This window comes from Silurus meridionalis, chromosome 22 (assembly GCF_014805685.1).
Source record: "Silurus meridionalis isolate SWU-2019-XX chromosome 22, ASM1480568v1, whole genome shotgun sequence".
Classification (NCBI taxonomy): Eukaryota; Metazoa; Chordata; class Actinopteri; order Siluriformes; family Siluridae; genus Silurus; species Silurus meridionalis.
In genome coordinates, this window is record NC_060905.1 from 14,101,129 (window position 1) to 14,115,237 (window position 14,109).

The following is a 14,109-nucleotide window of genomic DNA, read 5'->3' on the forward strand; positions in this document are numbered from 1 at the left end:
GGTACCTGAACTCCACCACCTTCTTCACCTCTTCTTCCTCCAACCACACCGCACCACTCCACTGCCCTCCCTCTCATTCACACACATGTACTCTGTCTTACTCCTACTAACTTTCATTCCCCTTCTCTCCAGCGCATACCTCCACCTCTCCAGACTCTTCTCAACCTGCTCTCTACTCTCATCACAAATCACAATATCATCTGCAAACATCATAGTCCATGGAGACTCCTTTCTGACCTCATCTGTCAACCTGTCCATCACCACAGCAAAGGGCTCAGAGCCGATCCTTGATGCAGTCCAAACTCCACCTTGTACCAGTCTGTCATTCCTACTGCACATGTTCTGCACTACACTCACATACTTCTCTGACACACCTGACTTCCTCATACAATACCACAACTCCTCTTTTCACCCTTTCGTATGCTTTCTCTAAATCCACAAACACACAATGCAACTCCTTCTGACCTTCTCTATACTTTTCCATCAACATTCTCAAAGCAAATAATGCGTCTGTGGTGCTCTTCTTAGGCATGAAACCATACTGTTGATCACAGATGGTCACCTCTTCTCTCAGCCTGGCTTCCACTACTCTACTCACCCTTTGTCATCCTCCTTCTTCTTAAAATAAGTGTTCACCACTGCAATTTCCACACTTTTAGCAAAATCTACCACCATCTGCCCTTCCACATTCCTCTCCTTAAAGCCATACCTACCCATCACCTACTCATCACCTCTGTTCCCTTCACCTACATGGCCATTGAAATCTGCCCCAATCACCAATCTTTTTTTTCTAGGTTCACTCTCCACCATTTCATCTAACTCACTCTAGAATTTGTCTTTCTCATTCACCTCAAAGCACACATGAGGAGCATGAGCACTGATGACATTTATCATCACCCCTTCAACCTCTATCTTCATTTTCATCACACCATAAGAAACTCTCTTCACCTCTACTACACTCTTACTGTACTCTTCCTTCAGCAGCACCCCTACACCATTTCTCTTTCCGTACACATCCTGATAGAACCACATCTACCGTTCTCCACTCCATCAGCTACCTCATTTCTTTTACCAGTCATAGTGCCTACATTTAAAGTGCCCACCCTAACCTCCACTCTCCTCCACTACTCCTTTTCCTGCTGTCTCTGTAAATGTCTCCTTCCCTCCTCTGGCAAACAGTAGCCCAATTTCCACCGGTACCCTGTTGGCTAATAATACCTGTATTTAAGATTTAAGAGGACTTGTTCTTCTAAGTCACATTAAAGACTCATTCAAAATCGAATCGTTCATGAATGACCCGTCTCAGTAGTGTTGGGAATACTCAGTAGTGTTGGGAAAATCTGATCATTTTAGTTCATTGAATCTCATTCATCAAAATGAATCTTCTTCGTCTTCTTCTTTCGGCTTCTCCCATTAGGGGTCGCCACAGCGGATCAACCGTTTTCATACCCCCCTGTCCTCTACATCGGCCTCTTTCAACCCAACCACCTGCATGTCTTTCTTCACCAAATCCATAAACCGCTTCCTTGGTTTTCCTCTTTTACTCCTTCCTGGTGGCTCCATCCTCAGCATTCTTTTACCGATATAGTGCATCAAAATGAATCAATCTTTTTTTTCTTTGTCATTTAGTTCATTTTAATCCTTTGATAGGGAAATAATATAAAATGTTACATTTTCAATAAGCAGATCCCCCAACCTAAGTATTCGATACACTGCTAAATTTTTTAAGTTTTACCACTTGAACAGAGAGATGTGTAATTTCCCACAGTTGAGGTGTACCTACGATGAAAATTACAGATATCTCTGGTCTTTGTAAGTGGGAAAACTTGAAAAATACTTATTTGACCCACTGTACATGTGCTTTGATTATAGTTCCAATAATGAAAATATGACAATGCAGTTTAGAACAAATTATGATAAACAAAATGAGTAGCGTCACCCCAATCTTCTGGTCAGTCATTAATACTTTTGTCACATGATTCCCATTATTATTGTAAAAATTATGTTAAGATTTAGACAAAAAAACCCTAATCTATTGCATTGTGTAGTGGGAGTCATCTGATAAAAGAACGAATAATTCAGACCAGAGGAATCATGAGATGGTCTGTACATAACCTACAGGATTGTTTGATGCTCATGCTAGTCTAATAAAAAAATCTACAAATCACTCTTTCTTCTGAGTCACTTTAAAGACTTATTCAAAATGAACGAATCGTTCGTGAATGAGCCATTACTAGAAGGACTCCATTTCCCTGCAGTTCAGAGATGATGCACCTCAGTTCCTGAAATTAACCAAATAATGTATGGACAGAGTGAGCAAGGCAAAGAAATAGGGTCTTAGAATTTGGATGGACTCAAGGCTAAACTTTAAGGCACCTTGCAATGAATACAAAAAAGGTATCAACATATTAAGGAGACTGCATGAACTGAGTGTGCCTTTAGTGGTGTCCTATCTGAGTCAATCCACCTCTTAATACCATCATTATGATGCCATGGCTATAGAAACTACCAATATTATAGGGAAATGCAGTATAACACAGTGTTGCATCATAGACAGGTATCTCATGCAGCGAGAATAAATGCCATTACTAAAGCAAGAAACCCAATGAGCACAATTCAGCAAGTCTCCTTGCACTGCAACCACAGCTGCACCACCCGTATACATAATCTCAGGCAGAAGCATCTCCATAAACCTCCTAAGATGACCCCAGGTTTTCTGTGCATTTTTGTGTATTTTCTGAGCCTTTTTCTTTGGATTTGAAATTAAGACAAATTGTGTCTAAATTCCATAAACTTTTTTGCTGACCTTTTGTCATGATGTCCAGCTTCTCCTTTTTTTTTTAAGTCTGTAGTGTCTACTCCTACTCCCTATTTCTTACTCCTTACTTCTACTCATTCCTCTACTCCATACACAATATTACCTACATCTACTGCCTACAATTTACTGTATTCCCTTCCCCTACTCCATATCCCCTAATTCATTTTACATTTACATTTGCGGCCTTTAGTAGAGGCCCTTATCCAGAGCGACGTACAAAAGTGCTTTGAGTCTCTAGCAATGAATAAATCTACACTGGCACGCAAGATTACAAACTTAATATAAATATAACTCTTGAATTCTACAAAGCAAACTTGGAAAGTGCTTCATTTAAGTGTTTCAGGAAGAGGTCTACAAGTCTTCAATCGTCGCTTGAAGATAGTCAGGGACTCTGCTGTACGGACATCTAGGGGAAGTTCATTCCACCACCAGAACAGAGAAGAGCCTTGAAGTATACATACCTCTCTTTCTGAGAGAAGGTGGTACCAGTCGAGCAGTGCTGGAGGATCTCAGACAGCGTGGTGCAGTGCGAGATGTTATGAGGTCACTGAGGTAAGATGGCGCTGGTCCATTTTTGGCCTTGTAGGCAAGCTTTAGTGTTTTGAATCTGATACGTGCACCCAGTGGAGGGAGCGCAGCAGTGGGGTGGTGTGGGAGAACTTGGGCAGATTGAACACAAGCCGTGCAGCTGCATTTTGGATCATTTGCAGTGGACGAATAGCGTTCAGGGGAAGACCTGCCAGCAGAGAGTTGCAGTAGTCGAGTCTTGAAGTGACAAGAGACTGAACAAGCACCTGGGCAGCCTGTGTGGACAGACATGGTTGAATTCTTCTGATGTTATAGAGAAGACATCGACAGGAGCGAGCCACATTAACGACACGTGGGAAGAAGGACAGTTCATTGTCCATAGTTACCCCAAGGTTATGAGCAGTGGCTGGAGGGGCAGGCAGAGTCATGAAGTGTTATTTGGAGATCTTGACCTGGAGATAATCCCTTTCTCCAACCCTATTATCTTTATTCCCTACCCCTACTTTCTACAAACAACAAAGTAAATTGTGAACCATATAGTAAAAGGTAAATTGTGCACTAAAAGGTAGCAATGATAGTGATTGAAATTAATGATTGACAGCTCCGTTGTAATTAGACTCAAAGTCCGGTAATGCTGAGTATTTTTTATAAATTGCCTGAAGATGTCGCTGTTGTAAAGGCAGCTCGCACCGCCTTCTGTACGAATCATTACAATGTTTATAGCTATTTTACCTTATTGTACCCACTTCTAAACTTAAAATTATTGTCTGATATACACGTGTGTGTGTGTTTCCAGCTACTGATGTGGACAAACGCTTTATTTTCTAGAGATGCGAATTCCGGCTCTGTGAGTCAGTTCAATGAGTCAAATAATTTGATTCAGTTTTACGCTGAGAGTCGAATTTTCAGGTCCCAATTAGTCTGTTGCCATTTTCCTTGTAAACCGGACAGAATTTGCCATAATTTGGTAAATTCTTTCTATAGCAGATGGGAGTATATGGGATAGTTCTAATTAATATAAAATGCAGGAGTGAAAAAAGGATGAAAAACACAAAATGACTCATCTATGTGAGTCTTAAAATTCAAAAGATCCGGTTCAAAGAGCCGACTCGTTCAGGGTCGATACCTCGTTCCCATTTAACACACACCTGCAGTCCAGGTGTGTTTCTTATTTAGGAAGACAGAATGGGATGCAACCCCAGCTCACACACCACTGCAGAGGACACGTCCCCTATGCACCCAGACTGCAATGGGGCAACTGGTGAGTGTTTTATTGTATTCTTAATATATTTTATTATTCAACTTTCTATCTTGGATAAAGAGTTAATAGTATTATATAATATATTATAATTATCAATTCTATAATATTATAATACTAAAGGTATGGCTAATATAAGCATATATTATATACGTATATATTATTATTACATTATATTATATAGTATATTTTTATTATATTATTCTTTGTGGATGATGAATAGTTACCTGTATGTACATATTGCATAATAGAATTGATAGATGGATTAATCATATACCATTCATCATTTTATATTTATTAAGCATTCACTAAACCATTACCATCCTCTGAAAAGCATCACTTTAAAGAAAAAAAATTTATAAAATAAAATAAAAAGTATAGGTCATTTGCATCATGCCTGATTTGGACATCTTCTTCCATTTAAATATCAAGAGTACCTTCTTTATCTCAAGATATTCACATTTGCTCTTTCAAAAGCTCCCTAATTTTTATACGGTCATAAGAGTTAGTACTTCTATATCCATAAAAAAAAAAAAAACGTGGTGTAGGGATGGTATTTCATGCAAAATATTGTAGTTATAGTGCCATAATCTGTGTGTCTGAAAAAACCTTGACCAGCTTAATTACAGTCTATAAAAAAGACTTTGACATTTTTACAGCTAAGATGTGTCTTACTTTAAAAAGCCAATCACTCTATGATTTAGCTAGACGTTAATATTTCAGCAAGAACCTTTTGATGTCATCTAAACATTAGCAAAAAGACCTCTAACAATGTCCTCTATAGTAACCATCAACAACATAATATGTTTTATGAATGATTAAGCTGTTGGTGGTATTGAAATGCCTCTTTTGATTCAGTGTATACATAAACACATTCATTATATACATTCATTGTATACATTTATACATTCAAAGGATACAGCAAATTGTAAATGTGGGAAACAAACTTTGGAAAAAGAGTGGAGTCAAGTTTTCACTCCCTGTTGCTGAAGTTTCCTGATTCATGCTTTACTAATTCACCAACTTCCTGTTTGCATTTAACTTTAGTCACCTCTCCAGGTGAAAAACACACAAAATCTCAATGTTTTGACATTACAAACAATGAGGAAATACAGAACAACATTTTCCCTTCTAAATTCACTATTAATTTAAGTATGGGGGAAGTGCTGTGCCTTTTTCAAAATATGAAATCATTGGAATTTGTACAAATCTTTGGACTCCAGTTATCTTTTTCTTGCACTGAGTGCTCACATGTTAAGATGGACACTTTTAATATTAACTCAGTTATAGAATTGACTACATTTATATTTATTTGGCACAGGGCCTTATCTAGAGCAACTTACAATTCTCTCATTTTAAGCAGCTGACAGTTCAGTTTAAAGGCTTTGCTCAGGGGTTCAGCAGTGGCAGCTTGCTGAGATTTGAACTCAAAACCATCTGATCAGAAGTCTCAATATCTCAATATCTATATTTTTACTTATACAATAATGACCCTCTCTCACACACACACACACACACACACACACACACACACACACACACACACGCTTCAGTAAATTTAGTCATAAACCTTAACATTTTATTTTAAATAAGTATATAAACATCATGAAATCATGTTTTTAATCTCATTATTACGGAACAGCTGTAGAAAAGACAGAGAATGATCGAGATATTGAATGTAGCACAGAAGCAGCAGCTGAGAGCTCTGAGGCTTCAGCGGCTGAATACAACACACTAAATGCTGTTACTGAGCCGACTCCAGCAGAAGACCAAAGTATGTTACACACACACACACACACACACACACACACACACACACACACACACACACACACAAAAGCCCTCTACAAATGTTTATGCAAATACACCTGCCAAGTAAAAATCTACACATGTAAAACAAGCTATATATTTTTTTTAACTTTGCAAAAGAAAATCTACTTATTTTTGGAAAATACATAATATTAATTGAACAATACATTTGTGGACACCTGACCATAAGATTGTAATGCGCTTTTTTGCAATATCCCATTACAGATTTAGTCCCCATTCGCTGTTATAATAACCTTCACTCTTCTGGGAAAATGTTTTATTAGATTTTAGAGTGTGCTCCGCAAGCATTTCTAAAGTCAGTTACTGATGTAGGTGAGGAGGACTGGGGTGCAGACAGAGTTCCAATAATCCCAATGTTGTTCAGTAGGGTTAAGGTCATGGTTTTATAGCAGGCCACTCAAGATCTTCCACTCCAAACTTTGTAAACCAGCAGATAAGATGCACATACGACTAAAAAAATTAGGTGCCCCAGTATGTTTATGCATATAGTGTATTTTCTATCACTAAATGTATTTTAATGAAACCTGAAGACAATGTGCATGTCCACATGAATGATTTATGGGTTTACCCAAGCCTGTGTCCACAACCAGTGCTTTCTGCTTTGCTAGAGATTACAAATGTAAATGCTGATTCGCTCACTAATGCAAATGTGTGCTTTAGAGATGTGAACAAACCAGAAAACATGACAAGGCATGATAAAAAAAAAGAACAATATTACCTACCACTGAATAACTTTACTGTATTGTAAATTCATGAGCAAAAGTTTGAATCTCCCATGCATCTCTTATGCTATTGGGAAAAAAGAAGCAAATATGCTTTGATTTTACTTATGTACAAAAGCATAAAATTCTACAAAACATCAACCAAACTCAAAAATAATGCTTTTGTCCCGATTTGAAGAAGCCATTGTATGGCATTTAATAGAGTTTAAACAGATGTATAAGAGGAGACTGGGATCCAAAAATGCTTATCATGAATATATATATATATATATATATATATATATATATATATATATATATATATATATATATATATATATATATATGCTTTCACCTGCCAAAACCCATTTTCCCAAATCACAGCTAATACTCATTATGCTAACATGATGTAGAGGACATACTGTGCCTCCTCTTTAGAATAATGCTTTTAATTAGGGGTGTAACGGTACAAGTATCCGTATCGAATTTTTCGGTACAGGGCTTTTGGTATACCGAATGCAATCCTTTTTAGGTTTGGATCATAGGTAAAATCTAGGTGCCCTCACATGAAGTGGCAGACCGCTAGTTTGTTTAGTCTTCGCCTCGCACTTTAAGCGCATTTTTAATTGTTATTTTTAAAGCTCAAAACATGAAAAATGCCAGGGGTATAATAAATTAACTAAACTTAGCGCAATGTCACTCCATACCAGAGATACGATGTGTTTTGCGCATGCATGTCAACGATAAAGAATCAATAGCGCTAGCGTTAGTTGTTAACCTGGAAGTAGCTAGTGGCTAATGCTAGTGATTTAAGATTCAAGATTTTCTTTTTTAATTTTCAACTCATTTGTTGTATCCTGCATATAACTATGTTTCTGACAAAAAAGAAATCTCAAATGTGGAACGCATAGTGTTAGCGTTAGCCGCTAGCCACTTCTCTGTTAGCGGCATTCTTTAGCGTTTTATGTCGAGCTTCAAGAATTTTTTCACCAAAATTTAATTTTATTTGATCACTTAATTTGTGGCAATTTAATTGATTTCTCAATTTAATAAATATAATAAAAACGTGTGTCGCATTAATTTAGATATTTTCTATTTTTGATAAAATATTATAAAATATAATTTTATATATTATTCAACCAAGCAGACATTTTATTAAAATTGTTTTGAAAGTGTAAACTGTAAATGTTAAAAAAAAATAAAAAATTATATTATATATATATATATATATATAAAAAATTGTGTTAATAAAAAAATTACAAGCATTTTTTTGTTTAGCATTTCCCCCCTGACCGTAATGAAATTGATTTAACAATTGAGGTACGTATCAAACCGTAAATCTTGTGTACCGTTACACCCCTACTTTTAACTGTAAAACATTAATGCCACATTTCTTCCATTCTTGGGTTATTAACTTTTTATAAAACACTATATACCAGTACAAACATATTTTTTAATCATTCCTCAGACACTGGAGCTGCAGAAGCAGGCCAGTCTGAGTAAACAGGACCAGAGGAAGCACCGGGACAGTAAGATTTCATCTGGCAAATCAACTGAATTATTTATTTTCCTCTCTCCATTGTTACCTGTCATCTTTCTCATTCAGCGAAGAACACTGAGGCTCACCGACCACAAAAAAACCTGGAAAATGCCTCTCACTTTAAATTAGCAAACTGAAATATTGTAGCTGTATATATTGGTGGTGTGATACGAAGTGGAGTTACTGTTACTATCCTAACAACATATCACAGTGTTTTATTGCATTTATACAACGTTGTGGTCACTATTATAACAATCATACCATGCTATATATAGTTATTCCTTTACCCGCATCTTTTCTTCTCTCTTATTTAAAAGAAAAAAATCACAGCTTTCCATGTTACCAATAAACTACAAAGTTCTCTGTCCCAAAGAGATAGTGGAGACTGGAGACTCCTTACAACATGCTTAATAAATTATTTTTAAATGGAAATGTTTGTGTCTGTTGATGGTTCGTGTTTTATTAGGCTTAGATTTTATGGGGTGTTTGAGCATTGAGTGTGAATTAGCCGTTATTGTGGAAATTATAACTTTAAAATAAATCACATCAACTTGTGATTTCACTACTAATGAGTCTACAGCTGCCAGAGTTGCTGTTATACAACAGATGGATCAGATTTGAGAATTCAGCATTACTGTGGTGTAAAAAAATAAAATAAAATAAAAATTAAATGTATATAAATGTTACTACAGTAGGACCATCAGGTTTGACATGCTTTTTTGAATGATATCTATTAGCACAAAGCTGTACATTTACATCATTTGGCAAACTTTCTGACCCAGAGAGACTTGCCAAATAATTTCATTTATAGAGCTATCATTTTCCACTAAATTTCATTTTCTGCATAAAAGGTTTGAGAGCAAACCAATTTGGGAGGCAAAATCTGGCAACCCTGATGGCCAGCCATGTTTTTTGAACATTCACAACACATTTAAAACACGATTTCAAATTAGTTTATTTATTTATTTATTTATTCCTGAGTAGTATTAGCACTGCAGCTTGAGAATCAACAAGAAATACAAATCACTAGGTGACTGTTGATTCAGAAGAAATTATAGTTCAGCATGACCGTAATACTGTGTTGTAAATCAAACTGAATTCGAGCTACAAAGCTGCATTATACTGTGTAATGGAATAGATACATTTGTATTACAGAATAATGACTCAAGGTTAAATTATGGAAAGTGCAAATAGGAAAAAAAATGGACTGCAATTCTGATTCTGCTTATATAAAGTCGATAGCATATTGCCGAATTAATGTGTACGAGCAATAAACGTCTGGTCTGTATGAAATAAAAAGATGTGTTAGGCTCAGTTTCAGTCAGATTCCAGCTTCACAATTTGTGCATGTTTGCAGCGGTTAGTCAGGACGCATCTGTTATGGGTCCAACACAGCGACTGCCTCAATCTCAACAAGGCCATCCTTTAGAGAGAAAAATATATACAAAATTATAATAAGGCACAAATTAAGTCTTTGCAAATCATTTCAAACAGTGTGGTCTGTATAAACTAAATAACCTGTTAGACATAAAGGTCCTCTACAGGAACGTTGACACATTAAACAAAACATAGCAATGCATATGTACCATTAGAAGCTACAGTAAGAGATCATATAAGGTCTTGTTATGTGTCTTAATGATGTTAGTTCTCAAATGTTCAGCATTCTAAAGGTGCAAGACATCCTTTTGGCTGCAATACTAGTTCAGTATAAATGATAAATGTGAAGATAAGCTGTCACATTTACAATGCAAATGATCTATTGAGACAGGATGAATGGCTGTAGGTTCCCTGGGTCTTAAAACTAGTCTTGTGATGGAAAAAAACGAATTGTGCAAATCTTTTAAACAGAAATCTATTAAACAATCTTAAACATGTTTTCAGGTGTGTATGGACAAAAGGTTTCAAATAAAATACAGTGCAACCTCGATACTCGCAGGGGTTACGTCCTATGAACCCTCGAAAGTAACAAAAAAATGCCAAGGTTTTGACTCTCCTTTTGATGATTCCTTTTTCGAAGGGGAATTGCACATGTACTGTAGTGTAAACAAATTAACAAATTTTGTGAATTACTTCTCATAAATGTTTTATTTACTACTTCAAATGAATAATACAATAATAAATGTTTTAAAAACATTTTTATGTAATTTATTAGTACAAACTTTGTTTTGAAATGTTATTCCGAACTTTTGAGCCACTCTCGTTTTCCCGCGAAATATCTGATTTTTCGCGAGTTACTTTTAGTCCAGTTCTAAATGAATAGTCGCGAACTATTGAGTTTGCGAGTATCAAGGTTCCACTGTATCGCCATATTTCATTATATATATACCCTTTATTGTTATAGACCAGTGCACTTACTCGTGGCAGGCAGCCACTTGATAAGCAGCTCGAGCTGGGAAGTTACTGCTGAAGACTGTTAAAGAGGAAAAAAGGAAGAATACATGTATACAATGAATCATTTTAATAACTATAAACGTACATGGCTGTAGGTAAAGTGATGGTACAATCTTACAGCAGAGAAAAAGCACCATCATATGAGCCTCAGAAACGTTCTGTAGCCGGCAGTTGTGTACTTACATTGCTTATAAACATCATTGACATTGTTGAAGTCCTTCATGTCTGCCAAGAGCACGGTTGTCTTAACAACTGCCAAAAAGACACAAGAGCAACATTATGTATGACTTATGAATAATACTGAATCTAACACAAGGGACAGGACTATTTCCTTCTATAACCCTGTCTATGAATATCACTATTTTTTAGTCCAGATTACAATTCTAACATTAAAAGCATAACAAATGTCATAAAAAAAAAAAAACAAACAATATACATTATACAGTATCTTTAATTTAATAGTAAATAATGTAGATCTCTGACATATCAGTGACCTACCATTTTCATATCCACATCCAGCTGCTTTCAGAATCTCCCCCATGTTAATAAGGGCCTTTGAAATAAGAACAAAATGTACATTTTTGAATTTACATATATACATACAAACTATAAAAACAAAGGTTTGTGAACACCTGACCATAAAATTCACTTGTGCTTTTTAAACAATCCTATTCACATTTACTCCCCATTTGCTCTTAGAATAACCTCCACACTTCTGGGAAGATGTTCCACCAGATTTTGGAATGTGCTTGTGGAGACTCAACCACAAGGGTGTTAGTAAAGTGAGGTACTGATGTAGGGTGTGGAGGCCTGGGGTGCAGTCAGCATTCCAATTCATCCCAAAGGTCTTTGATAGGGTTGAGGTCAGAGCATAATAGCTCAAAATCTTCAACTTAAACCTGTGCAAGCCATATTTTCATGGCGCTAGCTTCGTGCATAAGGAACAACTGTAACATGATGAAACAGGTTTCGATCTCCTGGTTTAAATTAAGAAAAAAATAAATGCTACTCCATAAAAAGACATCCTATACTGTTGTGGTAACAGTTTGGGGAAGAAGCACATATAGACTGAAAAAGTCAGGTGTCCCAATCCTTCAGTACTTTTTCCACCCCTTTTTTTTTTGTCTCACCTGTTTGGCCTGGGCCTGGACACCTCCTGTGACTAACTGACCTGTTGCCGCGTCCATTCCGAGCTGCCCAGAGATGTACATTGTGCGATCCACCACCACGGCCTGGCTAAAATCATAAACAGTATTCATCATTTCATAAACAAAGATATGTTAAGTTTTATGTAATATATTCTCATGTGACAGAAGCAACTTCCAAGATTACACTTTACTTTCTGACTTACTGTTTCCGTCTGCCTGAATGTACTACTGTACCACTGACTGTACCTACACTGCATTCATTATCTGCTTTTGTAGATCATCTTCAATAAGAAGATCCAGTTCGAATAAACTTTGTAAAAAAACATTCATATTTAAAAAGAAAACTAAAATATAGCAAGCTGCAAAGAAAAAGAAGTAAAAACAAACAAAGAAACAAAATGTCCAAAAGTCACAAGGCCATCCTGAGAGTCTATTGGCTGAGACGGAGCCGCCCCAAATGACAACCCTAAAAGTGTCCAGAATTAAACATAATTACATATCATTAAAAAAAAAACTTGTCATGTTCTCAGAAAATGAATGCTTTGCACGACACAGGACTGCTGGTTTAAAGAATCGTGCTGTGAAATCTTAAAACCAGATCCAAAAGTGTCCTTGCATTTTAGAGACATGTGCACCTGTTCATCTAAAAAAAAAAGGAAAAGAAAGAAGCATTTAGAGGACATCAAATGTGTCACCTACCTGTATATGCCCTGTCTAATGGGGGATTTAGGTGTATATGGGACATGCCTTCTAACTGGATCCATCTTTATCAGCAAAGTAAAAGGAAGATCCACACAGGTGCAGTTCTGTATATCTATACTGTCCAAAGCCCCGCCCCCTGAACAAACACCTTACTGATAATGGCCTCGTGCTGATCCATGCAGGAGATTCCCTGTCCACGTGCATGCAAAGTATTCAATATCAATACTGCATTTATTTCTGACCTGTAAGGTCCGATTGCAGCCGGTGCAGCAGCAGTGTTGATAATTCTCCGGATTACTGCAGACATTTTCTTTGAGAGCTCGAAACCTCTCCGGTGGAAACTTTCAGTAGTGTGTATGACGGAAGGAGTCCACGCTCGAGACCAGAGTTATGGGCACTGTCGGCTCACGTTCTAGTGCGCATGAGCAGCAATTTACTACTAGCGTGAACGAATGATGAGCATGCGCAGTACAAAATCGAGCTATCTGGCACCGGATATGGCGTGTTTATTTTTGTTGTTTGAGTAATTTATCAGAAATAGAACAAAATACGTATTAAATAGCAAAAAAGAAAGGGCAATACTTGCTATTTTGCCTTTTTTTAATGTCTTCTTTTTTCATCTTAAAAGTAATTACTAGTGAAGCAAATTGTATTCAAATTTTAATACTCAATTTGCACAATATTTCTAATATTTCGGATTAGAATAAATATTTGATGGCTTTGAAAATGTTTATAATGGTTTACTTCACAAAAAATATAGATAGCGTATTAATTTTACACCTTGGACAGAAAAGGTAATTACATTTCATTAATTTTATTTTAATAGGATATCAGTGGGGAAAAAGATGAATAAAGCTAAAGTTGACTTATAACATCTCTCTCTCTCTCTCTCTCTCTGTATGGAAAGATGGATATTAAAAAAAAAAAAAAAAACTATTTTAATAAACAAAGCATGGTCATTTATTGTGATGTAGCAGGAGGTTTTCTTGGTAGTGAATATGCTATTGGTATTTACGAAATATAACATCACAATAACTAATTTACAGCTTTTCTGCAACTGCAAAATCCCTAAATTGCCCCCAGTAGTATATAATAGTAACCATAGCACTTTATTATACAGCACATTTATTATACTTAAATGTAAAATGTTAAAATTTAAATCCCCCTTGAGATGACATTAAAAGGGTTTTTTA

General features: G+C 36.2%; 2 protein-coding genes across 3 annotated transcripts; one reads left to right on the top strand and one right to left on the bottom strand.

The window, feature by feature from the left end:
- Positions 1–4,067: 4,067 nt before the first annotated feature.
- On the top strand, positions 4,068–9,107 carry si:dkey-284p5.3 (uncharacterized protein LOC557830 homolog). Its single transcript, XM_046835586.1, has 3 exons — positions 4,068–4,607; positions 6,247–6,378; positions 8,604–9,107. Exons 1-3 carry the CDS (start codon positions 4,532–4,534, stop codon positions 8,636–8,638), a joined length of 243 nt encoding a protein of 80 aa, XP_046691542.1. The 5' UTR covers positions 4,068–4,531; the 3' UTR covers positions 8,639–9,107.
- Positions 9,108–9,617: 510 nt separating this feature from the next.
- Positions 9,618–13,343, bottom strand: rida (reactive intermediate imine deaminase A homolog). 2 transcript variants are annotated; one of them, XM_046835583.1, is made up of 6 exons: positions 13,159–13,343; positions 12,197–12,302; positions 11,565–11,619; positions 11,250–11,318; positions 11,031–11,085; positions 9,618–10,098 (listed from the first exon to the last, which is right to left on the bottom strand). In XM_046835583.1, the coding sequence occupies exons 1-6, from the start codon at positions 13,221–13,223 to the stop codon at positions 9,993–9,995; spliced, it is 456 nt and encodes a 151-aa protein (XP_046691539.1). In that variant the 5' UTR covers positions 13,224–13,343; the 3' UTR covers positions 9,618–9,992. The 2 variants fall into 2 exon arrangements, with proteins under 2 accessions (XP_046691539.1, XP_046691541.1); XM_046835585.1 differs by lacking the exon at positions 13,159–13,343 and adding an exon at positions 12,914–13,068.
- Between the last annotated feature and the right edge of the window lie 766 nt (positions 13,344–14,109).

Bases quoted from the DNA above. Each gene is read 5' to 3' on its own strand.
- rida (XM_046835583.1), bottom strand. From the start codon at position 13,223: ATGTCTGCAGTAATCCGGAGAATTATCAACACTGCTGCTGCACCGGCT. The intron at 11,620-12,196 runs GTGAGACAAAAA...CTTATTTCAAAG, and splicing joins TCCAGGCCCAGGCCAAACAG to GCCCTTATTAACATGGGGGA. The intron at 11,086-11,249 runs GTAAGTACACAA...CCTCTTTAACAG, and splicing joins CAATGATGTTTATAAGCAAT to TCTTCAGCAGTAACTTCCCA.
- si:dkey-284p5.3 (XM_046835586.1), top strand. From the start codon at position 4,532: ATGGGATGCAACCCCAGCTCACACACCACTGCAGAGGACACGTCCCCT. The intron at 4,608-6,246 runs GTGAGTGTTTTA...ATTACGGAACAG, and splicing joins AGACTGCAATGGGGCAACTG to CTGTAGAAAAGACAGAGAAT. The intron at 6,379-8,603 runs GTATGTTACACA...ATCATTCCTCAG, and splicing joins GACTCCAGCAGAAGACCAAA to ACACTGGAGCTGCAGAAGCA.